Source organism: Coloeus monedula (genome assembly GCF_965178545.1).
Source record: "Coloeus monedula genome assembly, chromosome: 5".
Lineage (NCBI taxonomy): Eukaryota > Metazoa > Chordata > Aves > Passeriformes > Corvidae > Coloeus > Coloeus monedula.
In genome coordinates this window covers 49,009,782-49,035,614 of record NC_138785.1, presented here as the reverse complement: position 1 = coordinate 49,035,614, position 25,833 = coordinate 49,009,782, and the positions used below count along the sequence as shown (strand labels likewise).

The following is a 25,833-nucleotide window of genomic DNA, read 5'->3' as shown; positions in this document are numbered from 1 at the left end:
ATGCAGAAATGCCATAGAAGTGTGTTTGAAGGTAGTCCCAAATGTTCAAACAATAGGACTAACAATTTCCTTTCCCAAGAGATTGTAACTATCAAAATACTACAGCAGTAAAGATGACTGATTACTGCCAGGACTATATTTGACTAAGATATGCCATCATCTTCGGAAATTCAAAACTTTGTGGGGTTTTCTGTATTTAATTTTATTGTTACAGTTATTTTTTAAATTTGGAAATGAAAAATTAAATTGTGACTCAATTTGTGACAAAAATTAAACTGAACTCAGTCATTCTTTAGCTAGCATGTTTTACATATTTTGTCTACAAATCCCTATAAAACTAAATATTGTGATGTACTTATCTATAATTCACAATGCAATCACATATTTTCAAGAACATATTTATTTGTAATGGTCCGACTATTTTGTTTTAAATAATTATGAATTCCATCTGCCTTTCCTTCTCTACAATATATTTATATTGACCATAGTTAAGATTTAAAATTAAAAGTGGATAATGACATAAGAAGTAGGGTTACAGACATGTCCGTGTAAGATACCATGGGATCCATTTGAGCTTTACTGTCAGGTTCCAGTTTTAACTTGCCTTTTAACCATTCTGGGCATTTGCAAGGGAGGACTAAGGCATGTGTGGGCATTTGAGTAGGCAAGAGCAGAGGAATGGGAGAAAATACTGGAAAATTGTGGAGAGGTTGGAATAAAATAATCCTTGCTCCCTTTCTGTTATTAATGAATTGGAATAGAAGACACCTTGACCTGAAATGCAGGTTTAAAATGGCTTCAGAGGTGCTCAATCTTTCCAGTCACTCAGATGTGACTTGGGAAATGCTAAGTGGGGACTGCTGCCTTTGCTCCCTTTCCCTGCCTTTGTCCAAGCAGTGGGTACAGGCACATGTGTGGGCACTGCTCCAGCAGTCACTCACTTGGCTTGCTGTCCCTTGGAAACAGTGCTCTGGTTCTCCAGGGCTGGATGCCTTGCAGTGCACAAGGACTTGCCTTTAAAAGTGACCTAGCCAGAGCTTTATCAGAGGTTCTTCCATCATTTTTGCTGCTGCTAATCAGTATTCCCCCGTGCATGAGTCATAGTAAGTACCAAATAATTTAATAATATCGATGCAGGAATTAGTGTAGCTCTGAACAAAAGAATGAATAAAAAGGTCTATAAGGTGAGTAGGCTTGGTTACTGCTTTTCAGACAGAAGATATTCCTCCCTAATCCTGAAAACAAAGCCTTGAGAGTCCCAAACCAGTCTCCTGGAGTATCTTTCTCAAATAAGTAAAAACTGGGCCAGGACCAAACAGCTACTTCAGTATGTAGAATGCTGGTACTGTGATTTAAGTAAAGACTTCTGTAAAAGGTTGATGTTTTCTGTACCAGCTACATTAGTGGCATGCTTAATGCTAACCTTTCAGTAAATATATTGGTATAAAATCTGTGATTATGTCATCTCTGCTAGATCTGTGAGGGTCACTATTAACTCTGCAAAAGTAGGACGTCCTTCAGGTTTCTGAAAAGAAAAGCAGAGGATAAACTTATGTTAGCAGATTGGTCAATTACAGCATCAGACTTCAGAAATTGGATAGAAGTACATATGAGACACAACTTAAAAATTACATTTTATTTTATTAATACAGAAGAAAAGATCAAGTTTGTCATTTGAGAGAAAAAAAATAATCTGCTATTCATGACACCAGCAGCATGAGCACAGGCACTTGTCAAAAAATTCCTGAAATTCCTTTACACTTATTTCAATTCTGGATCAGAATTCCTATGGAATTTCTCCTTGCAGTAGATCTATGGAAAGCCCTACCTGTCAGGAAACCATGATACTCAGGAATGCTTCCTGGATTGTTGAAAAAGAATCTTCACTGCTGTATAATTTGAAGTGCTGCAGCTCAGTATGGAACGAACTCCTGTCTGGTGGCAGACAGAAAAGAGAACTTCTTCCCCATGATCTCTCTGCTGGCTGGCACTCCAATGGATGTTTGCAGTAAGCAAGCAAGCTGGATGCAATCTAGATTTCCATATCTTAAGGTTTTTTTTACTCAGAATTTAAAAATTTCATACAGAGTTAAAAGGTGGGAGATAAAGGAGACAATGGAGCAACAAGATTCCTTGGCTACTCACTGTGTGTGCCTACACATTTACATGAAAAAATTGCACACAAAGCTCTTCTGAAAATACTTTTAACCTAAAATAAAAGATTCATTTCCTAGAGACTAGAGAAGGAGGGTCCTCAAGGGATTAATAAGGTGGATAAGTTGATGAAATCAGTGTTTTGATACCAATCTAGGAAGTAATAGGTGCTGGACAAATGGCAAAAGAACATGAAGTACTAAATCAGTTTGGGGAGGGTGAAAAGGGCACAGCCTAGGAGCTGTACTGTTGTACAGAGATACTGATATATACCTGAAAAACGGGGTTCAAAATCTGTATTTAGTGGGCATATCCACTTGGTATACGAATGTGTTACAGTTATCATTCAGAGCAGATCTAGAGAAAGCTATGCACGATACAAAGGTGTGAAAAAGGTACTACATTGGACCGAGTAGAGAAACATGACAACAGTGGCATATTCCAACCCAGGGATGGTCTAGACCTATTGTACTGATAGTGTGCTTTATATTTATTACCTGCAACAGTCAAAAGAAGCAGAAGCTTGTAAACTTAGGTGTGATTTGTGAAAAACATAGTTGAAGATGCTGAGAATGCCATAGATGTGAAATAAGGATTTAATGTCTTGATCTTTTAAGATTGCTTTTATATCCACATTAAAAATTAATAATAAAGTAATACCCCAGGGAAACAGAATAGGCAACAAACCTCATGCCAGCAGCTGTACATGACTTTGTACACATGATGCGATGCCAAATGTGGTCGATAAAGTCGGTTACCCTGAGAAATCTCATGGACAACTTCAGCATTTGACTTGGTTTCAAAAGGCATTTTGCCTTCTGTGAAAACTTCCCACATCAGTACACCTAGAAGTGAACCAAAATAGGTTTAGGACAAAACAAAAGACACCAAACCCACAAGCTTTTAACAATATTAGGAAAATAAAAAACACTCCTGATTCTTTTTTGTATTGAAAAATACATGAAAATATGGGCAGCCTGAGCTGAATGAAGGATACAACCCAAACCATTTTTAACTAATGTAATTCTGCTCTCTTTTGAGTCGGCTAAGGTGGTGGTCCACGAAACTGAGATGAAGATATATTTGGCTAATGAGGACTTATCAAAAGTGCACATTTCAGTCAAAATCTACTTTTTAGGTACATAACCTTCCTACTGAAAAACCCATTTGTCCAATATAAGCAAGATTTGGAAAATGGGAAGGACTGCAGCTTAAGATAGGTAGTGCAAGTAAAAAGTTACACTTTCCTGAATCACGTCAGTAGTTTTATGGAAGCATAGTTGCACATTCACCTAATCAACTCACCAAAAGACCAGACATCTGACTTGCTGCTATATTTTTTGAAATGAAAGACTTCGGGAGATGACCATTTGACTGGAAACTTGGCACCGGAAGAGCTGATATATTCATCATCAATGACATACCTAAAGAATAAGAGGAAACCACATGTATTTGAATGAGTGACATTTTCACAAATGGTTTAGAATTCCATAAAAATAGTGTCAATTTGGAAACAACAAGACTATATCACTATTTTAGTATAAAATGAACAAAAAACCCATACTGGAAGCTATTTACTTAAAGAGATTTCTGTTTAAATAAATTATTTGGATTATTCATCAGAAGTATGTCAGAATAAAACATTTTGATACTATCATAAGACTGACAGGATGGTTATTATTGTCATCTTGGGTGTATATTGATAAGACACACCACTTCACCATGGGCAGGAAAACCAGTGGCAATAAATAACTGCTTTTTCTAAAAAAGTCTTTTTTTAAAAGGATCCACCTTTTCAATCACTTGTTCTACCAAAATATGACTCTTGGTGCCCATCTTCACAGATGCAGTATTAGGGACATTGTTACCAAAGCAACACACAAAGAAATGTTCATCACATCTGAGGCAACGGTTCTTGTAGGTGCACTAAAGTAATTGTTTTTGCCCAAGCTTATAGGAGCTGACCTCCCAGATAAGATGAAATTATGTGCCTAATGCAGGCATTTATAGGGCAACACTTTAAATGGTTCCTAGGCTGACCCCTACATACTTAGAGACTCTGGGCACATTTTCCAAGTACTACTGTCCTGAGCAGATCACAGATGTGCCGTACACATTTATTCTCAGGGAAAGCATAAAGTTAATTTTTTAAAGCACCTTTTAAAGGAGGTCACATTGAAATAAATAATCTCTTTGCCTCACTTTCTTATTTTGGTGCAGGCACAGAAGCATGGGAGCTTATTGAATAAGGAACATATGAAATAGCAGTACAAAATAAACCTGTAGTTGTAGTTATGAGCTCTGAATAATTAGGTTGTGTTCCCATCACTTTTCCACAGCCTCCCCAGGAGAGTGAGTCCTAGAGCCACACAACTAATCTCCACTTTGTGGCCACAGTGAGCCATTCAGGTCCATTATTCTTAAGCTAGACCCTGACAGCCACCTTGGTCTTACTTGTTTCCTGTTTCATTTGGATAAGTCCAGAGCCCTGATATTGGCCTTACCCTTTTGGGGAGCAGTCCAACCGTGGTACACGATAGCCCTTTGAAAAACAAGTTCTTAGCTATGAACTTCTAGGGTGTTGAAAGCCTGAGGTTAGAAATATGGGGCAAAACCGAAGGAGCATAGCTGTGCTGATTTAACGATTTGCAGCTGCAAGGTAAATGTCACCACAACTTGCTGCTCAGAGCCACTGACTCTTTCAATCTCATCTGCCTCCTAAGTGAGCTGATTCAGTCTGCTAATCCCACGGAAAAAACAGCCAGTAAAACACAAAAGTGGAGAGCTTTGTGCTGAGCTTAGAAGAGGAAAGAAGGAAGGAGACATCCCCTTTGGGTAGCATTCAGTCATTTGGTCAGCTCAGCTGTGTCCTCTGAGGAAAGTCTGTGAGGCTAGAGCGATGTTTCTCAGGCTGGTGCTTGTCAGAGTTGAGTGGGCTCTCTTTCCTCACTTTGGCTGGTTCTATTGCTAAGCAGAAAAACCACTTCCCTGCCAGGGCAGGATGTATCACACTTCCTGCCCACCCTCCTGGTACTCCCTCCATCCTGCCTCACCTACTCAGCTACCGCTGCCTCGAGAGGTCAGAACCAGCTCCCAGTTCTGTCCCTGGTGACTTTCTGTCCTCCATCCTGCTCAGGAAAGTTGGGGAACTTCTTTCTTCAAGCTTCTGTGCACTCTGGGCACTTCTCTACCCATAAACACCTCTGAAGTTTACCTAGCACTTTGTTTACCTATCTTGCACTCACCAAGAGTGACATGTCACATGTCACAGAGATGTCACATGACATCCCGTTCATGGTACAGCGGTTAAACATTACAATTTTCATCAGAATTCAAAAATTAACCACAGTGGGATTCCCCAAACCAGTGAAGCAAGCAGAGAGGTTAACTAAAGATCATGCTGCAGCCCTCTGAGAATAGGTGCTCACAAAACCCTTGTTGATGGCCTCGTACCTCGCCATGCCAAAGTCGGATACTTTAACGACATGCTCCGCATTGACTAAACAGTTTCTTGCAGCCTGGGGAAAATGAGAGAAACATATCTGAAATCTTTGTTAAAGAATTTTAAGAAAAACACAGCAGCAGGTTATATTTGCTTCACCTCATATTGTTTATATCTGAAAGGAGATTAGTGTATTGGTCAAAAATATTTGTGAATTTTTGTCTCTGAGTCAGTGAACATATTTCACTACTGTGTAGTTACACATACATAGCACATAACAACTTAAATGCTTGTAGGGTGAGTTGCAATATGTTTAGATATTCTTGAATGGTGAAAGAATTTCAGGCTGCAGTCTAATGATCCGACCAGATATTTTCCTGAATATCAACACTAGGACAATTACTGTGAAGTTTAAACATGTTTTTTTATGTTTTCATTACAGAAATCAAGAACCTCCTGGTAATTTTCAAGATTTTACACTTCTTAATGCAGCTAGGTAGGAGAGAAGGAAGATTTCCTCTCTACATCCAAATGTGAGCATTGAAAAAGTATCAGGGAGTAAAGAAACAAGCTCTTCTCCTCTAATTCCCTGTCTATGGGCAGAAAAGCTGCTCATATATCCCAGCATTGAAGGATGGCAGTAGGGAGCCAAAAAAATATAGATAGAAAAAGATTTCATTTTTTAAAATTCTCATTGTTGCTGACCTTTTGTAATGCTGTGATTTTGGTTGTGTTGTGGTCACCTTTCTATTGAGGTGTCCTAATACCAGATAGTTCCACGTCAATATCCTAATTTTCTCTGACCTCCAACAGAAAAACTTTTCTCAAGTAGTTTTTTGATCTCTCCATGGGCAAAATAACAGCTGAAAAGTTTGGGTTTGCCTTATTAGATCCTGTAGGGCTGAAGTCTTACAGGACACATAATGTCCCAGAAAATGCAACAGCACATTCTTTACTGCAAGCATTTGTCAAGAGCCTCAGAAAACCTATTGTACTTACTAAATCACGGTGAATAAAGCTATTTCTTTCCAGATATTCCATCCCTTCACAAACATCCTGGCACATGCTCAGGAGAATGCCTCTGCCAAGTTTCCCCCTCCTTTGCCGAAGGTAATTGAGCAGGCAACCATTTTCCATGAATTCAGTCACAACGTAGAGAGGTTTGTGATGTGTACACACTCCATAAAGCTGGACCAGCTTTGGGTGGGAGAGTTTCCTGTTTAAAATCACATTTTAGACAGGCTAATATTTGTTCTTGGCAGGTAACTAGACCTGTGATTCTCATGATGGTTTTGAAAAATACTTTCGCTACTTGATAAACAGTATCCTATTCAGCTGTCTTCAGAGCTCTCCCACTACCTAGCACATTCCGGTCTACAACTTCCTCCAAAAAGTTCACTCTGTGAACTCATAATTGCTCATCAGTTATAGAAATGCAGTGAATGCAAAGCTTGATATGGTTGGTGCAAAATGGAAGGGTCCAGTTACACTTGGCCTGCAGGCAGGAACCTTGACCCTGCAAGGGTTCTCTGGGCTTTGCCAAGACCTCATGTGGATACTTCCCTAATTTGCAAAATTTGCCAATATGGTAATATGGTTTCTCGAAAGCTTTAGTTACATAAAAGCTCTGCCAGTGTTCCTAGAGACACTGAGTTATGGATTAAAGAATAGTTGTAGGAGCATGTTCACATTTTTCCAGAACATTTACTCCCCATTGAGCTCCACAGTACAAAGCAGGGCACACTCTAAAGGAAGAGTCTGGGCATAGGAAGCATCTGCATCTGTTTGGTTCAGACCTTTACATCAGCCTTTCTGTCCCCCACATCCACCATTCCCATCAAACTGCTTTGTCTGTTTGTTTGAAATGCAATTAGGTTATATTCATTTCTTGGTAAACTGACAGAACATCCTTTGTACTTACATCATCAGTTTGGCCTCCTCCATGAAATCATCTTCAGACATTGCACCTTCATTGATTGTTTTGATGGCAACCTTGATAGTTTCTTTCCATTTACCGAGATACACAACTCCAAACTGCCCACGCCCAAGTTCTTTCAGGAACAGCAGTTCAGATGGGTTTAATCCCCATTCCTCTGTAAAAGCAGCCCAATATGCCAGAAGAGTCAGGCCAACTTTCCTGAGCCATGCTCCAGGACACACACCTTGCTAGCTGCAGTTAATGCACACAGCGAAGCATCATACCTGTGCATCAGCTATTGCATGTTTTAAATATCTGAAAATTTTCACTGGCTCACATATGTTTAAATATAAATTATATTTTAGAGTTTGAAGAATGTGATTAGGGATTTTGCTTAATGTAGAAATGTCTGAGGCTTGAAGATAAGGCAAGTGTTTAGCTTTGATTACACATGAGAACTTTTTTGGCATTATTATATGTGATGTTTTTAGCTCCAAAGCAGTTCCAGATGGATAGAATAGCTACAGAAATAGTCAATGGCTACCTTTGTTGTAGCAACTACAATAGTTCTACCCTTCAGAAATATTAAGCCTTGAGATTTGTGGGAACATGAAAAATACTCAGTTTTGGAGGTTCCTATTGTCCAACAGATGGTATGAAATTCCTGATCTATATACACAAAACTGGCATTTATTTCTTGTTTGTTTTAATACCATGTAAGATTCCATTCTTATTTCCAAAACCTGTATAACTGACAATCTTCTCCATAAATAGTATTAATTTCAGGTTTCAAGTTCAATTTCCTAAGTATTTAAATAAATCAAATAGCCTTTCAAAAGCTATTAAACATCAGTTTGAGTCATAGGTTCACTTAGAAAAGTCCAAATAGCTCTGAACTGCACTGGTGGTTGTAACAGAAGCACAACAGTCACTGCACAGAAACAGCTGAGTCAGGTGTCTCACTTGGTACTGACACCTTACACTGTTTATGTGTTTCTCATCACCAGGAATTTCACAGATACAACTTAATTATTATCTGGGTGAATATGATCTAAGCTCTTGCCCAGGCAGATAGCTAAATCTCCTTCAAAAGAAGATAAAAATTTTACCATAACTCAATTCTACTGTTTCTGGTGAAGTACATCCATCTGATCTGACTGGATGTCGGAGACGTGTAATAAGACCTGTAGGGGACAAAACAACAATATTTTGCTGACCAATTACTTAATTTTAAAATATGCCATATCATACCTCTTCTCAAACAAAAATACTTGGAATCTGATGTAAATTTCTTATTTCTTGAAGTTACTTTTGCTTACAGTTTGCTCAGATAAAACACTACAGTAAGAAGAAATGGAGAAAGACTTTAATAGGGCCCTGACTACAGAAGTATTTATACTTTCATAAAGCCAACAGTGATACTCTTGCTTGTTTGTACAATGAGAGTGATCTTAAATGAGTTCTAAAATGCTGTGTCACTGACCTAAACAGTGTCTGCCAGCACGACTTCCCAGGTTTGAAATATTTTTGTGCCTGTCATTCATTTCTTTTGCATTCATAGGCCAATAGTATCAGTGACTACATCCCTCACCAAGGACTCCCTGCATTCATTGATTCTTCCCACTATTATTTTTAGGGCCATTTCTGCTACAAGTGTTTCCTACAATCCTCCTCCCTCCAGGAAAAGGCTCTGTCCATTTCCATATCTTCCTCTCTAACTAGTGAAGTGATCTCTGTGTGTTTTCCCATCTTCATTCCTTCAGAGTAAAACCATTTTAGATTGTATTAAAATTATGGGCAGAACCAAGCTGAAGGATATTTTTCATGCAAAAAATTATAAAAATCTGCCATCAGCCAACAGTTAGAGGTGTCTAACCCTGGTAAGCTGAAAGCCAGTGTTAAAGAGTCCTTGTGCTCCTAATTCTGACACTGATTGTTTGTGGTATGGGTTGGGGTTTTTTTTCAGAATCAGTAGAATGCTGCCTGCTGATGCACAGCATAGCTCCTGCTTTTATTAAATTGCATGTATACAGGTCCTTGTCATAGACAAAGAAAGAATTATGATCAAATTTCACCCAAGCCCTATTCAGTCAAATATGAACAAAGAGCAGGCTTCTATCTTTGCTAAAATTATTTAATACATGTAGATGAGTTTCGTAGTTTCACTTCCCCCATGGTATATGCACACAACAGCTATGACTTTGGCATAAAGAATCAAGGCATATTTAAATTCATTAGCAATAGAAACACTTGTGTCTCTTTTTATAAGAAAAGTATTAGGAAAAGATGTAAAACCATATCAGCTTACATGCATTACCTGCAGCATTGTGTTGATGATACTTGATGAGTTCAGGAACAGATGAAAAGAGATAGTTTTCTGCTACATAATATTGTCCGAAGTGATTTTGTTTAATTTGATAATGTAGAATATCTCCATTATGACTTCTGAAATCAACAAAGCATTGTAATTTTCAGTAAAAATAATTTATACTATAAATCTGCTTAAATTTCACTTTGAATTATGAAATTGAAAGCATAGAAAAATCTGAAAACTTGGGATACAGTTCTCAACTTAAAATGGCTGTGTGTAGCTGGGAAACTGTTTGAGGAGAAAAAAAAAACAAGACTCCTTGAACGGCTATTTCTCCCAACTTTGGGAGATAATTGCACAATGTTTTTTGTTGCCCAAGTATTTTTTACCCCTGTACCATTGCAGTCATAATAAATAGCCATAGTGTCCAAGAAGTGTTCCTCCTAATTAAGCATTTATTTGAATATAACCTCTTAAAATTAAAATGTCCCTAATTACCTGTATTTTCTCCCAAAAACTTAAACACAAATTCATTTATAACATGGGATTAAATTTTCTGTTCTACTTCTTCAAAGGGTCTTCATTGGAGCTTTTATTTGATACCTTTGTTTTTCTGTATTTTCTTTTTTGTTTTCTGTATATTTTGCTGCCCATATATCCCTGCTTTCCATGACACTCAAAATTAAGAAGTTAAGTTTGCATTTCAGGCTGGTGGTTGCTGAAGGTTAGCTCTCTAAATTGTGGACACATGGTCACAACAAGCAGAGATCAGAGTACAGAAACATTATACAGTCTGCATTATCGAGTCATTATCAGGAACATTACTGAGCCTACAGAAATTGTGAGCCTGTCCCCAGCACAGGGATGGTGGGGAGGGCTGGCCCCATGTTTCCGGGCGGGAATGGAGGGAGGGAGAGGGTGGTGGTAACAGCAATGCCTTTGCTCCTCTCACCTCTGGCTAGCTGTAAGAGGGAGAGAAGGAAAGCAGACACAGTTGATACAGGAGGATGTAGGAGGGCTGATGAAGAGGGTATAAAACAGCTTGAAGGGGGTTAAGTCGGTGCTGTAGGTGATTGCTCCTGATATGGGCAAAAGTGAATCCTGTGGCTGTTGTCTGGCAAAAGTAAGAGTGCACAGTAGGGGTGAGGTGATTTTAGGAGACAAACAGGAGAAGTTTGAGGACAGCAGAGTCTGGGATGAATTAACAGTGCACAGAACCTATGGAGAAAAGAAACAGTTTGGTGCAGTGGCCAAAGGCTGTGGCATGGTTTCCACAGCAGATTATTTGGGAATTTCAGTGAGTGCGGGTAATCTTGTCTGGACAGGACATTTGCACAGCCAGTGATCCACTGCCCACCATCATCTTTTCTGTACACATGATTATTAACTCTGCATGAACAGCATCCCAGTGGTTCCCTGATCTTGTGCACTGCATGTCCAACCTACCCAATTATTCTGAGGAGTTTGGAGGAAGCTTTTCCATCACCTCTTGATTCAAACCCTAACCATTCAGAGGAACTCACCCTTTAGCCCGCGAATACATGGACAGCGTAAGAAGACCTTGTCGGCTTGAATCTCTGACAACAAATGCACCTTCTTTGGGCTGAAAAGAAATCCAAGTAGAGTTATTTTATGCTTTTGAGCTTCAATAATGCTCCCTTGAGACAGGAATTGCAGCTGATTAACAAATTCTGTAGAATACCTATGACTGTTTGGGAGGAAGACAAAGAAGTAAAGAATAGGAATGGATATCCAGGTACATGGCAGAGCAAAAAAAAAACCCAGAGAAAATAATAAGTGCCAGGTAACTTCTTAGAGATAAGTGATTTAGCTGAATAGTACTCTTCAGTGTGAAGTAGTCAAAATGCTTTGACTTATTAAAAAATCAAATTGTACAAATCACTAGAAAAAAATACAGTTAAAACAGTTTTGTCTGAGATATTCTTCCCTTGTCTTTCTTGTCAGAGGCCTGAGTTAGTCCTTGAGCAAAGACCCAATGAGTTTGACTGAGTTAGGCACTTTAGTAACTGACAGGGGTAGAATGCAATATGGATTGTTTGCTCTGTATTCAAGGAAGACGTAGCAGTTTTGTCAGGTTCTGCTAAGCTCACTGATTAGCTTACTACATGGATTTCAGTCTTCAATGTCTAATGCAACAGACAAGTACAGTAAGCCATGCAATTCGATTTATCTAGCATGGAAAATCTACATAGAATTTGCTGGGGCTACAATTTAAAGCTTTGTGAAGTCTGGATAGTCTGCACTCTATGCCTTTTTATTTCAAGGTACTTTCTCTCTTACAGCAGACCAAACAGATTTGGATTTGACTGTGATAATGCTCTTGATGCCTCTACTGATAGATATTTTTCAGTACTGTTAGCTCTATGTGCAACCTGAGTTACCTTCTGGCGCAAGAGAAGTTCTGCTTGGCTTCTGTTTATGTTTCTGCAGTACCACCTGCAACAAGGAGATAACCTATCCTTAATTTCAGCCAGTAAAAATGAATGTTTGCTTTGTTTCACAGTTTAGTAATTGCATTATTCCAAGTCAAAAATGTGTTTAGAACTATCATTGTATATTAACATGTCTTAATTTGGAATTGTTTTATTAGATCTTTTTTTAAAGAATTTTCTGGCCCCAATTTACTGTGACTAAATAATAGCTCAAATAAAAGAAACCCCAGGAAAGAGTTATGCCAAACTGTGATGAAATTTACAGTCCTGGATGATGTGTCAAGCCTTCCTTCTCTACAATTTTTCAGAATTTTAATATTCTCTCCAGCAATTTAAATTGGAGTAATTGGAATTAGCTACATGATCACAACAGGCAAAGACCAGAATACAGAAACATTAAGCATTGAGTCTAGAGAAATAGAAAACATCTGGACTCTGACACTATGATTCATGCAAATGAATGTTAATTCACTTTAAGAATAATGTTTTGTAAAAAAAAAGTGAGCTTTTGATAAACATGTTAATGTCTAATAAAAATTCAAAGGATCAAGCATTAAAATGTATCTCTGCAATCCATTTTTAGAAATGAAAGCACAATTATCATTTTCAAAGGTACTTACTTGTATGTTTCTAAATTACTATTCCTGTTCTCGGTAACATAGTTGCTAGGAATTAGACCTTCATTCCTGAAACAACATATTGGGATAATATTACCATATAGTGTGAAATAATAGTAAGATTAGGATATACATCATCCTTTTGTTGAATTACAAAGCGGCTATGTTGCTAGATACTGAATTCCAGCATTAGAACTGAATAAAAATTTGAGTCCTTTCATCCCAGGCATAACATTTTTGTCCCACAACTGTGGATGGCTACTCAATTGGAAAAGTCAGATGGTATAGGCTAAGATATAGAAAAAAATTATTTTTCTTCTGAATCAGAAGCCACCATCTTAGTTTTCAGCCTATTCAAAGCTTCTATATGAAGAAATATAAAGTGTGTGCTTACTTGTATATACAAAACAGTTGTCAGTGTACTTTTGCTGAAAACCTGAGTTGAGAAAAAGCATTTAAAATATTTAAAGGAGAAATCTGAATGGAAAGGAGATGGTTATAACATAACATACAACCATTCCCAACATAAGAATGCAAAGGAGAAAGGAGAACAACACAAAACAAACCTAAGTGTCAAAAGGATCCTAACTGAAGTTATCTAGTTCTCTAAAATACCCAGGTATTTTGGGTAAGAGGGTTTTTTTCAGGTATGTCTTCATAATCTCTATGGTTTTATGACATGTTTACACATATACACTCCACTGTAAAGCACTTGAAATATGGAAAGCTGGATTTGCACATGGCTCAGAGCCCAGTGATTCACATGGTCCTCAAACACCTTGCTCAGGAAATTACTGAGTGTAGGGCTTAACTCTGAATTCCCAACAGATTCTAGATTCCCTGTCCATTTCTGGGGTGCCAAACCCTGTTGAAAGTCTGCCCAGTCAGTCTGTGTGCCTCATACATAGTTGAACACTTTCAAGCTTGTCCCTAAATTGTTTCACAAGTCTCACTTTTGCACAGGTTGTTTAAGGCTTTTTTCTTTCTGTGTAGGGAGATTGAAATAGATGCCCTCTCTCTTACCCATGTCGGTCTCTTGCCTTCCACCAGAGGGGATCATACTGTTCGAGGATAATGTATTCTTCTGACTTCTTGAGAGGTAAATCCAAAGGTCCTCTAGCAAAGAAGTCATAGAGTGCAATAACTCTGGGATTCTTGCTGTAGTCTTCTAAGGCCTCGGCAGGCAGAGGAGGTAATGGCTTGTTCTTAAATTGCAACTGTCTCTTGCGCTAGTGAAAAATAAAAGTATTTTTCATAACCAGACCTTTCTCTCTACTATTGCTTGCATAATTCCCCTGCTATTATACTGTCTCAGTAACTAAGAGGAACTCATCATGGTTGTTACTGCCCCTTGTAAAGCACTATCATCTCATCACTTGTAAAACTGCAAGACTAAGTAGTTTGGTGCAGAAGCAAAAATGACAATGGAAAGTGGAGTGAATAACAAATAAGCTATCTGCCTTAGGAGGGGTGACTTCTACACTTTATGGATGCTGGGACAACTCCTCGCTGGTGAAAAAGCAGAGCAGCATTGAAATCAATGGAGGTACAATGTCTGGAAATTCAGTAATTTATCTGGAGAATTAACATATAATTCTGCACTGCAGACTTTCTTGGCAAACTGGCAGGAACATAATAATTTTCTTTTGCGTCAGTGGAGGTTCTACCTTTGCACTTAGTTATACTTTGAAAACTCAGATTAAATCAACTTAGATCTAATAAAACTAAGGTGAACATTACATACCAGCCGAGCAGGGTGCACTTGCATTTGCCCAGCAGGGCATCTCCATGACCCAAAACCAAAGTGGAAGAAGGAACCACCTTCTTCATAACAGCAAGCTTGGGAAACCTCACTGTGACCCTGTATTTACATCAGTAAGACTCTTCAGTTACCTTTACTCTGTAATTTTTATGCAACAAAGAACTTTACAAGCTCAAGAGCTAGTTACTCCCCTGATTATTCTGGTACTGAGCCACTGTATGTCAAATCACTTCAATTCTCTCTTTTCACCTGCCAAAACGTTACTTACCCGGCACTTCCAAATAGATTCATAGGAAACGTCTGGTTGTGAGGCAGAGTACTGGGTCACCAGGACAGTGTCCGGGTCCAGGTTCACATTTGTTCTCATTTCTCTGATTTTGAAAAACATGAAGCATTTGTGTGAATGCGTATCTATAAACATTCACATAAAAATATCCATGGATATACATGCCTTCCTCCATTAGGAATATGCAGAGTACAATGTCTTTAAACTTCAGCATATTTGCTCTTCTACTGCAAATAGAAGGGTTTTAAGAAATCCTTTTTGTGTAGATATTTATTTACGGAAAAGCTGAAGCATTTCACATACCTTTCTTGCACTGTGCAGCAGCAGCAGCAGAAAACAGACTGGATGGTGTGATCTGTGAACAAGAACATTTTCTGTATTTGCAGTGTTCCTGTTTGTTTGTTCACAAAACTTACAGAATTAAGGTCTACCTGATGTGCTTAGACACACTATTAGTTCTGTCTTGCTGTGAGATATCTTGCAAATCAATACAGCTGAACTTGCAGCCACCAAAAACAGCAGAGCTTTCTTACCACAGTCTCCCTTACAATGTTTTGGCAATTACGAGGCCATGTATATGAGCTAAATCAGCTCACTAAATTAGCAAAAATAAATAATAAAAAAAAGACATTGTCAGCCAAATTCATACCGATTTGACTGATTACACCACCCTGCACAAGCTCTACCTGGTGCAACAAGGGGGATGAGAATCTCATCAGGGACTGGAGGTGGAGAACTGTCCCCTTCAGCACTGACATAATTTTTAGCTTATTCAAGCCAAATACAAAACCACATTTTTATGACAACATTTTCTTTATTTTGAGGTTTATTAAAGGACCAACACTATATTAATTTCTTTGAATTAATATGGATTTTCCTGTTTCTGTTGCAACCATTAGTATAATAAATGCACTAGCCCAGGTTTAAAGCATGGAGAGAATATATGCTTTACACTTGCATGTCAAGGGGCTGATAATCCTGAGAAAAATACATTGGATACATCATCACAGACATCAAAAATTTAGAGAGAAATCAATCCAATATATCTTGTATATGCAGCAGAGAGGATATGGTATTAAATAGGTTGAAAGGCATTAAGAAGATTTGAATGAGGTAAATAAATGGTTGACACTTGCTCTGGTCCACTTCTATGTGGGCTGAGACCTACTTTCCCCAGTTTGTGTTCTCGTAGCAGTTTGAGCCAAGCTGCAGCAGTTATGGTCCCATACTCTTTCCCTCTGCACCTCATCTCATCTCAAACTGAGTAAGACAGGATGCTAAAAGGGCAGGTAATCCCTTTCTGTTGGGTCAGCTCCCTGAGCTGTCTCACCCTCATGTGTCACCACTGGGCAGATGGGAGAGCAGCAGCACCTGCAGGACAGGCTCAGGTTCTCAGGTGTGCAATGTACAGTTCTTTAAGAAGCATGAGAGCCAGGGATGGAAAGAGAAGGTTCTCCTCATATTCTGCTGCATTAACAGAAAATAAACTTTATATCCCACTATAATGTGTCTAATTTTTCTCTGCCACAGAGGTCATAGTTTGCAAAGAGGCTTCAGATTTTTATTCGAAACACACTTCCCAAGGTCTCAGAATTTTGCTGCTTTGTATTTCACATGATATTTCTTTGCATAGTCCCATCAATTCTTCCACTTTATTCGTTTTTCCCTCGTGGCATTTTTGCATTGTTGATCCTAATGAACCAATCCAGCCTAGAACAAATAGGATGCCCCTTCTGGTGTCCTGTGAGACTTTTTGCTAATGCCTAGTACCAACTGAAAGCCAAATATGCTGAGAGTATGCATCCTAGCATTCAAAACATTAAGCAACCTTACTACATGATGAAAATTAGACTGTTGAATCCTGTGAAGAATCTACCGTGTGGGAAACTGATGAGCCAACAGTAATCAGAAGCCACCATCAATTGTTTGGTAAAAATTTCCAGTGACAGCTGTGAAAAATACAGCAATTAAAAATACCCAAGCCAGCAGACAGCTTCTCTTCAAAGAAGCCAGGCTAAAAAGATATGGGCAATGAAGTTTATTTGCTGCATAATTGTCTAGTGTACATTGAATTGTCCCTCGGCCATTTAAAACTTCTCATGAAAAGTGAACACCACGGGTGAAAAAATACTTGAGTTTCTTTTATTTCAGCCAGTGACATGAAGTTTACTCAATGTCTATAAAGTATGTAGTTATTTGCAAAAAGGAACATGACGTTTGGAATCTTCTCTGTTTCTTCTCATTGAACCATCTAATCTAATTAAATATATTTTTTCTCATAAGATTATTTGCTCTCCATATAAAACACAAGAAATAGTTAGAAGCAGCACTGCAGATTTTCTAGGTAACACTAGAAAAATTTTCTAATAAGATTTTAAAGATTTGACTATTACCATGAAAGCAAGATGTTCAGACAGATGTTATGGATATGTAATTCTGTCTTGTTTTCTTTATGAGCCCAATAGTTTGAATATATTTGTAGTGTAAGCTCAGGAATCCTTTTTGCCTTCAGTGAATCTCAGACTTGCTTTGTTAATTGACGATTTTTGTGTCTTACCCCCTCCTTTTACTGTGCTAAAAGCTATTAGCAATAAATAACTGTATGTGACATTTTAAAAAATAACATAAGCATATATGATATTGAATATTGAGCCTCTTGTCCTGTCCCTAAAACCACAGGAAAGGTATAGGTTGAAGCTGTAATCATGATGTTTCCTTCCTGGGATATGTGCTTCATTTGGTGAGCAATTTTTCCAAGGGTAGAGCGTGTAATCCAATAACGATGACAAAATATGATATGACAAATTCTGAAGACTGTAAATTAAAGGCTCAGATTAGACGAAGGCCATGGATTAGACAAGACCATGCTGAACTGAATTGCGGGATCTGGAGGAGCAGCACAAACTTTGCACAGTTCTGTCAAAGTTTAGCTGTCCTCATTCACTCTGTTGGAGTATTTTAAGTGTGAAATCACAGCCTATCAATCCAGCAGATATTTATGATCCTAAAGCAGGTAATTTCCAGCTCTTTGAAAATGAATTTTTCTTTAAACATCTTTTCTCAGCAACCTCAGTCACTTCTGAAATTCTTTTGTCCCTGCATTAGTCCTAGAGTATTCGTGGACTGAATTCAGTAGAAATTAGTACAAGTGTAAATTAATGCAGTGCAAACTGTTCATTCCTGTTTGGAAATTCGTCAAGTCTGCTAGGAAACATTATCAAAGCACATAGAGAAAGGCCTTCTGCTCTGCAGAGCTAAGTTCTGCTTTAGTTAAATTGACTTAAGGGTGGAAGCCTTGACCTGATGGCTTGGAATTTCAGCATCTCAAGCAAAGACTTGTGTACTTATCTATGCATTTTACATCTTCCCGGGTCATTGGTAAGCTTCTTGAACAACACTTTTCCCTCCCGATTAAGTTCATATTTCTTAAGTTCATAACTCACTTTAGAAAGTAGGCCCAAACTGTGATGCTCTTTCAGAAAGATTTGGCCAACACTGCAGATGAGGAAAGCTTTGATACATTGAGTGAATAATTTGATTTAACTTGCTCTCCTCTTGGCCTCCTGCTTGCGGCCAAGGAAGATGCTGACACTGAGGGCTGTACTCCAGTGCGCGCTGTCACGTAGCCGGAAGATGGCATTTCCTGCCTGACACTTCTCACCCCCATGTGCACCCTCCCATGTCTTGGGCTCTTCCTTTCTTTCTCTTTTCTCAACAGCCATCAGAAAAACTAAGAAAGAATGATAAACCTTAAATTCCTGTATTTTAATTTTTTAAAAAGCTAACATTTAAAATATAAATAAATTGAAAATACATTCTTAGAATTTACTCATTTAAAATACTTCTTCTTGATTATCCCTTCTGCTAGATCACTGAAATCAGTGGAACTATTCTATCTGATTTCCTTCAACTTTTCACCAAAGACTTTTTCCCAAGCAAAACACTGGATTTGTCAAGGAGTGTTAGAGTCACATACATGTTAGCAAGCCTTGATCCCCAGGTCCCTAACTCAAGTAACCACATTGAAGAGTTCTTAAATTAAAGATTAGTCACTGATGAGTTTTACTTCAGCAAGGAAATCACATTTTGGATTCCATGTTTTGAAGAGAACAGAGAGACCAATAAGATTTGCCATGTAATGACTGACAGACTGCTTGGACAGGACACAGGAAAGAAATACAGGCTAACAGGAAGAAATACTCCATAATTTTTAACAGTAAATTAATTTTGAAGTCTGTTAAAATGAAGTGCTTACGGAGCCCTTAATTTTAGATTCTACTTCTCTGTTTCCTACCTAACCAAAAAGCTTCCCAAAAATTTTTAAAAACTGATCAAATCTTGCTTCTTTTAAATCCATAGCAAGGAAGATTTCCCCAGCACCCACAGCCCCATAAAATCTTCCAGCTCACATTTCCTTGAGTTCTATCAAAACACAAGCTACCCAAAAATGTTGCTTTGATCCTCGGGGTACATCATCATGGAACAACTAAATTCAGTAGTTTAAAACAAACAAGATGGGTATTTGAGCTGTTGAATCTAGAACTTGCCAAATCTTCCTTCTTTAATTGTATAGAGAATTTTTTATTTCTGCAATTTTTGATGAAAGCTTGCAACCTTAGACAAAGTTATTTAACATAGGAACAAACAAATACAGTGCATTTCACCGCTAATGTATTTTTCTTTCTGGAAACAACTACTTTAGGAGGAAGACATTTGTTTATAAAGCAGTGTCATATTATCTCCCTGGTAAGCAAATACGAACCCCAACATTCGCACAGAGCCATGACAGCCTATCGAAGCACCAAGCCATACATTAGACCTATTGGGATGCTCAGTTTCAAAACAAGAAATAATCATGGCACATGAAGCACGTGCTAAAGTAAAAACACCAGAAAACTGGCGTTGAAGCTAATCTGACAAACACTCAGCCTAAAAATGTGCAGCTGACATTTTGATAATCAACATTTTAGTCCTGAAAATAAATTTATCTGTGCACAACACAGCAGATGGGATGCAAGAGGAAGAAGAAAAAGACAGGTCAGCTGTCAGGAGCAGCCATTTACTTAAGCAGCTTAAAGATAGTCCCATCAGAACAGAGAAGGCAGAGTGAAAACACATCCTGGCCTGATGGAGTCCCACAACACCCCGAGTACACTTTGGGTTGATAATGTCGTCTGTTTACGTGGCCAATTCACACACATACATATGCGCAATCTTCCTCCTATCTTCAGTTGTTACTCACTGCAAATGGCAGCTTTAGGAAAGTAACATCAAAGACAAAAGCAACAAGTTAGAAATAAATTTTTTTCATTTGCATTTTATAATTTTATTATTTCACCATTTTGCTTTTCTTTTACTGAATCACCATTTCTCAAAGCACGCCTAACACTGAAAGCACTCTAGTCCATGTCTAAGGTTTGCACTCTTCTAGCATTTTTTGCAAGAAGTTTTTGCTCTTGCAATGAAGCAGAAGGTTAACTGTGTTCAACACTACAAACTCAGCTTCATCCATCAAACCTTTGCTGTAACACACAGTTTGCTTCCTGGTCTGGTCTGTTAGTTTTCAACAGTACAACAAAAACCAATAACCTGGTAGAAAGCTACAGTATAGTTTGCTTCTAAAAGCACTTTAAAATATGAGCTTTCAGCTTTTTGTGTCTGCAAGCTGAGACTTTCTGTCTTTCCTGTGAGTTGAGTTTACTCTGAAGGAAAGACAGGTTTAGTTATACCAAACTTTCTATCTATGTCTATGCAGTTTATGAGTTTAAGAACAGTTTGTGGAACTATCTCCCTATCTATACATAAAAGTAGTTGCTTTGCTAAATCCATCATACAGTGGATTAATATTTGTGCAATAATTTTGAAAGTCAAGACAAGCAGTCTTAACAGAGATTCCCTTAGTGCAAGAGAAAGCAGGTTCATATTTTTATATTTAAATGCTTCATTTGTTAAGTACACTGCTGTTGCACAAAACAAAACTACAAGATCAAAATATGCAGCCAAATTTACTTACAGGTAGAAAGAATCATGTCTGCTTATTCGTTTATATTAAGATGAAAATGCAAACCTCTCTTCAACAGCTGTGCCAGTAAAACAGCCCAAACTGAGCTTTTCACTCTGATACAAAGCATGGTAAACCACAGACACCGCTTGACCGCGCCTACTTACCTTTTATTTAAAAAAAAAAAAAAAGCCCCAAACAGAGTAGAAGGAGAAAAAACGGTCTGCTTTCTAGAATCAAACATTTTATAGAAAAAAAAGTTATTAAACTGTTATCAGTAGGTCTAAGTATTTCTTTAAAAAAAAAAAAGTAAAAAAGCCAGAGCAGATGTAAATCACAACATTTGGTTTTGTTCAGATGGATTTTTCACCCCAACATCTGAAAAAATTCAGTTATAATAAAAATAGGAGGACAGGCTGAAGTTGCTTAAGGGTGAGCAAGCTCATCCAGAAGAAAGGATGGTACAGCATTTCAACCTGCTTTTCAAGAGACCAAGAGAGTCAGCAACACAGCTGCCTCCAGAGGTGTTCTGATCCTTTCTAAAATTAGCCATCTAAGCCTACATTCAACTGAAAAAAAATGCACTCATCAAGAAACTGGGTGCCTCAGAGCTCCTGACATCCCAAGTAAGAGTCAAGCCCAATAGCAAGTAGGCAGAAATTATCTTCAGGTACCCGGAAGAGGCAGGTGAAAGGGTCAGATTCAAAGCACCCACCCCACTGAGAAAACTGCTGCCAAAAGTCCACACAGTTAGGGTGTATTCTATTATACAAATTAATGATGAATATTTAATTAAAGTTCATTGCAAGCAATTAATCTTCTGATTTTCCTAAGCTTCATTTGGGTTTTAAAGGAAACATTATTTACAACATGATGCATTGTTGAAAGAGTTAGCAACACCATGCTTTGGAGGATCTTTGAGAAAGTGGGGTTCAAATGAGTGGCTGGGGAAGGAAAGATGTGCTTGGCTTACCTTAAATGCTCCACATTGCTTTTTCCACTACTACTACTACTAGGGAGAGTAGAAACCCCTAAATTTTCCCTTTTAACAATACCTGCTGCTGGTATTGATTGGAGAGTGGTTTCGGACTCAGCAATTTGACAAGTTGGTTTGCATGGTTGGAATAATCTTCTGAGACTTTGTCATTGAGAAAAAGGAAATAGGCATTTGAACCTTTTTTGGCCGCCTGTAACTTTTCAATAGAATAGCATTAGAAAAGGAAAGCACTTCTTCCAAGAAAGAGGAGGCTTCCTCCTTTTGAACATAAAGCCAAACATTTAAGCAAAGCAGGGTGGGGATCTAAGCATGTCCAAAACTGATTACAGAAATACTCAAATGCAAGAATGATGGAATGTATTAAGCTAACTATGGTTACTCTTAATAATTTCATTGGAAATAAACTTCACCATATTTCTCTCTGACTACTTGAAAAAAAGAACTTTTTGTGCAATCTATTTGCTATTACATGTGGCACAATAGCACAAGTAACAAAAGAAAATGAAAACATTTAATAGAGCTACTCAGAAGGTGATTACAGCAAAACTGGAGTGTAAATACTCCTCATATGCACTGCTACGAAGTTAGGTTAACTCAAGTAGGCTTCTGCAAGGCTGTGGAGACATTAGCCTCCAGAAGAGGGGACAGCACATGTAACTTCTAAGGAGAGTTCAGGTAATTCTGAACATTTCATCATGGCCAAATTAATTTAAATATGTATTCAATCTACCACATACATATATATGAAGAGAGAGGGAGAGTGTATGTATACATACTGAAGTGTATATATATATACACGCATATATATATATATATATATACACACATGCGCTACCATAATGCCATATACATGTGAACAATTAGTTTGAGTTATGATGCACTGACAGTAAATTATAGGCTACACATCAGTTGGTTCCAAACAATAGTTAGCATTCAGTTTATTTACACACACATGCAGGATGGTATCTTCTGTTATGAACAGAAATGTTAGATCACTGTATGTAAAGACAACAGACAGAAACACGAGCCCTTCTTAAACACACTTGAGAATTCCTCTCATTTACAACCCCCTGTATAGAATTGTGTGTTTAAGTGAAGGTAGGACAAATTTGTGCTTGAACATTTCAAGACAAAAACCCCCCACTTTATATAAATAAATGCACTGAACTGATATATTTACAGTACATACAGCATATAAATTATTTTATAATTAATCCAAAACATGGTACTAGGGTTCACTGGCAGCTAGTTGTGCTGAATCTTGGACTTATTTTTCATTAGTAACATGAAAACTAAGCATGGGAGGTCTCTGGTAAGCCAAGCTTACAAAGGCTCCAGGCATATCACAGCTCATGAAGCAGAGCTTTCAGAGTGTTATGCTAAACCGAGGGCTGTGCTGGTAACAACTTACTATGTGCAAATCAAAGAGGTGCATTTCATCTTCTTGATAAACACCCATCAACCACGAAAAATAATGTTTCTGGAGAATCTCTGGAAACATTTCAGTGTCAGTAAAAAGCCATTTATAGATACCTTCTGTTTTTATGCATGCAAATCACTACTAATGCTACTGCCCACGTAGAGAGAAACCCAAAAATGTGGATTGTATGTACATGAACCCAACCCACTAAATGCAAATGAGGTTCCTGGCCTCTGGCCACATTTTCTCCCTCCATAAAGAGCTCAATTTTACAGCTATGCAATGCTGACTTTTCAGAGAAAATATAGAGATTGCTAATATTGCTGAAGATATTGTGCTCATTTCTCAACAGAATGTAAAACTCTCCTTGTGCTGGAGTGGATCAGACCTTACAGGTTCCCCACATTCTTTAGCAGCACCCAACAGCTTACAGGATCAAGCTCTTAAAAAGAAACTATGAAGCCACATCTCTGGAAAGTGCCTTATTTCCGCTGCTTGTGCTGTCTTTTTTCAGAAAGCATCTTCACCCTCTGCAATGTCAATGATTGCATGAAGCAACTCTTCAAAAGTCGGGCGTTCCTCTGGTTTCTAAAATAAAAAGCATGCATAACTGTGATTAGAAATCCATAAAGTTATGTTGATTTTGATAAATTACTGGTCATATCATCATTCTTTGGCAAGGAATTTATCATTTCATTAGGTATGAAATGAAAAGATATTTCCTTGTCTGGATTTTGGGACGTGTCACAGTCTCAGTAAGCAACGCCTTTTCTTTATGCTTTGAAAAAGCGTAAATAGGTGTTGCTGAACTACACTCCTCATATAATTCATTATTTTGCATAGTTTTGCACATTTTCTCTTCCCCATTCCCACCCTTCCCCAATAAACTGCTCCAATCTTTCTTTATGCAAGTTGTTCATGTTCCTAAGAATTTTGGGTGTCATTCTCTTATGCCTCTTTTATATCAACTTTATTTTCTGACCTCTGAAATGAGACTGTGTCACAGATTTATGCACAGGCATCTTTCATCTACTCTATTTTCCATGCAGTTCCTTATGTCTTATAACACCCTGCTTGTTTTGTTTACTTAAATGTTGAGTCATCATTCCTGGGGGTATTTAAAAGATGTGTAGATGTAGCTCTTGTAGACATGTTTTAATGGCAGACTTGCCAGTGCTGGGTTAATGCTTGGACTTGATGAGCTTAAATGTCTTTTTCAAGCTAAAGGGTTCTATGATTCTATGATTGTGGCAATACACTGAGGTAGTCTCTTCGCTGACCTTGCTGACACAGTTAATTTCACATCTCCTGAACGTCTGGGTAACTTGCACTTTTCCTCCATTTATCTGCATTTCTATTTGTATGACCTGATGAATCTTGAAGCCTTGGTAGTATTTCAGTCTACAAACCATTAATAAATTTATTAAACAAGGACTGAGGTACCTACAGTTAATCATATTTCATGACAAAGATCGACAGAATCTTGCCATTACTTGGGCTCTGCTTGTGATTTGTAAACTTTCTCTCTCTCCTGCATGATGACTGATAAGATTTTCATGTTAATAACCCCTGCTAAAATCAACAAATTTTTAAGCAACTTGTTGATGTTCATGTAAGTCCTATAAACACATATCAATACTCAAAGAACATCAACAAATTATCATTGTCTTCCTGGTAAATTATTCTTCCATTTTAAGGACCATTTCAAGCAGGTTACCAAGTACAAACAAAATGTAATACTCTGTAGTTTCCTGGCTCCTTTGAATAGCTTTTTCGAGCTACAAATATGTCTGTCATTCCACAACTCTCCAGAGCACTTTGTTTTCAATCTATTTTTTTCTGAATTAAACCAGCTGGTTTGTAAGCTTTAGATCTCCACCAGTTGATTTGATAAGTAACTGCTCTCTATTCCAGCATCATCTTCTCCAAGACAGTATGTCATCTTTATTACTGGAAAAGAGCAGTTTTTCTGCAGCACACCCTGTGGCAAAGACTAACTGGAAATAAATCACAGAATCACAGGACAGGTCACACTGGAGGGACCACAGTGGGTCATCTGGTCCAACCTCCCTGGTCAAGCAGGGTCATCCTAGACCACAGGACACAGGATTGTGTCCAGATAGGTCTTGAATATCTCTAGTGAGGAAGTCTCCACAGCCTCTCTGGGCAATCTGTTCCAGCATGTGGCCAGCCACCTACACAGTAAAGAAGTTCTTCCTCGTATTCAGGTGGATCTTCCTGTGCATCAATTTCTGCCCATTGCCTCTTGTCCTATTGCTTGGCACCACTGAGAAAAACCTGGATCCATCCTCTGACACCCTCTGTGCAGATACTGACAGACTTTGATGTGGTCTCAGTTGTCTTTTCTCAAGGCTGAACAGCCCCAGCTCCCTCAGCCTTTCCTCATAAGAGAGATGCTCCAGTCCCTAATCATCTTTGTTGCCCTCCACTGGACCTGCTCCAGGAGCTCCA

The 25,833-nt window shown here is 38.2% G+C and overlaps 2 protein-coding genes across 2 annotated transcripts in view; both read right to left on the bottom strand.

Annotated features, from left to right (window-relative positions):
* Window positions 1-1,312: 1,312 nt before the first annotated feature.
* LOC309572911 (tyrosine-protein kinase TXK-like) lies at window positions 1,313-21,074 on the bottom strand (the record flags this gene model as incomplete). Its single annotated transcript, XM_082281452.1, is given in 16 exon segments — window positions 1,313-1,525; window positions 2,842-2,999; window positions 3,460-3,578; window positions 5,608-5,672; window positions 6,596-6,812; window positions 7,518-7,689; window positions 8,624-8,698; window positions 9,832-9,959; window positions 11,349-11,428; window positions 12,228-12,282; window positions 12,899-12,964; window positions 13,919-14,124; window positions 14,926-15,028; window positions 15,247-15,298; window positions 20,957-20,978; window positions 20,982-21,074. Coding segments are annotated over 16 exon segments (1,680 nt in total). The 3' UTR covers window positions 1,313-1,456.
* Window positions 21,075-22,973: 1,899 nt separating this feature from the next.
* The window catches only part of TEC (tec protein tyrosine kinase), a 46,421-nt gene continuing 43,561 nt past the window's right edge, over window positions 22,974-25,833 (bottom strand). The window contains exon 18 of the mRNA XM_082281451.1: window positions 22,974-23,949. Coding sequence (XP_082137577.1) covers window positions 23,872-23,949 — 78 coding nt within the window. The 3' untranslated portion in view covers window positions 22,974-23,871. The remainder of the gene's footprint in view (window positions 23,950-25,833) is intronic.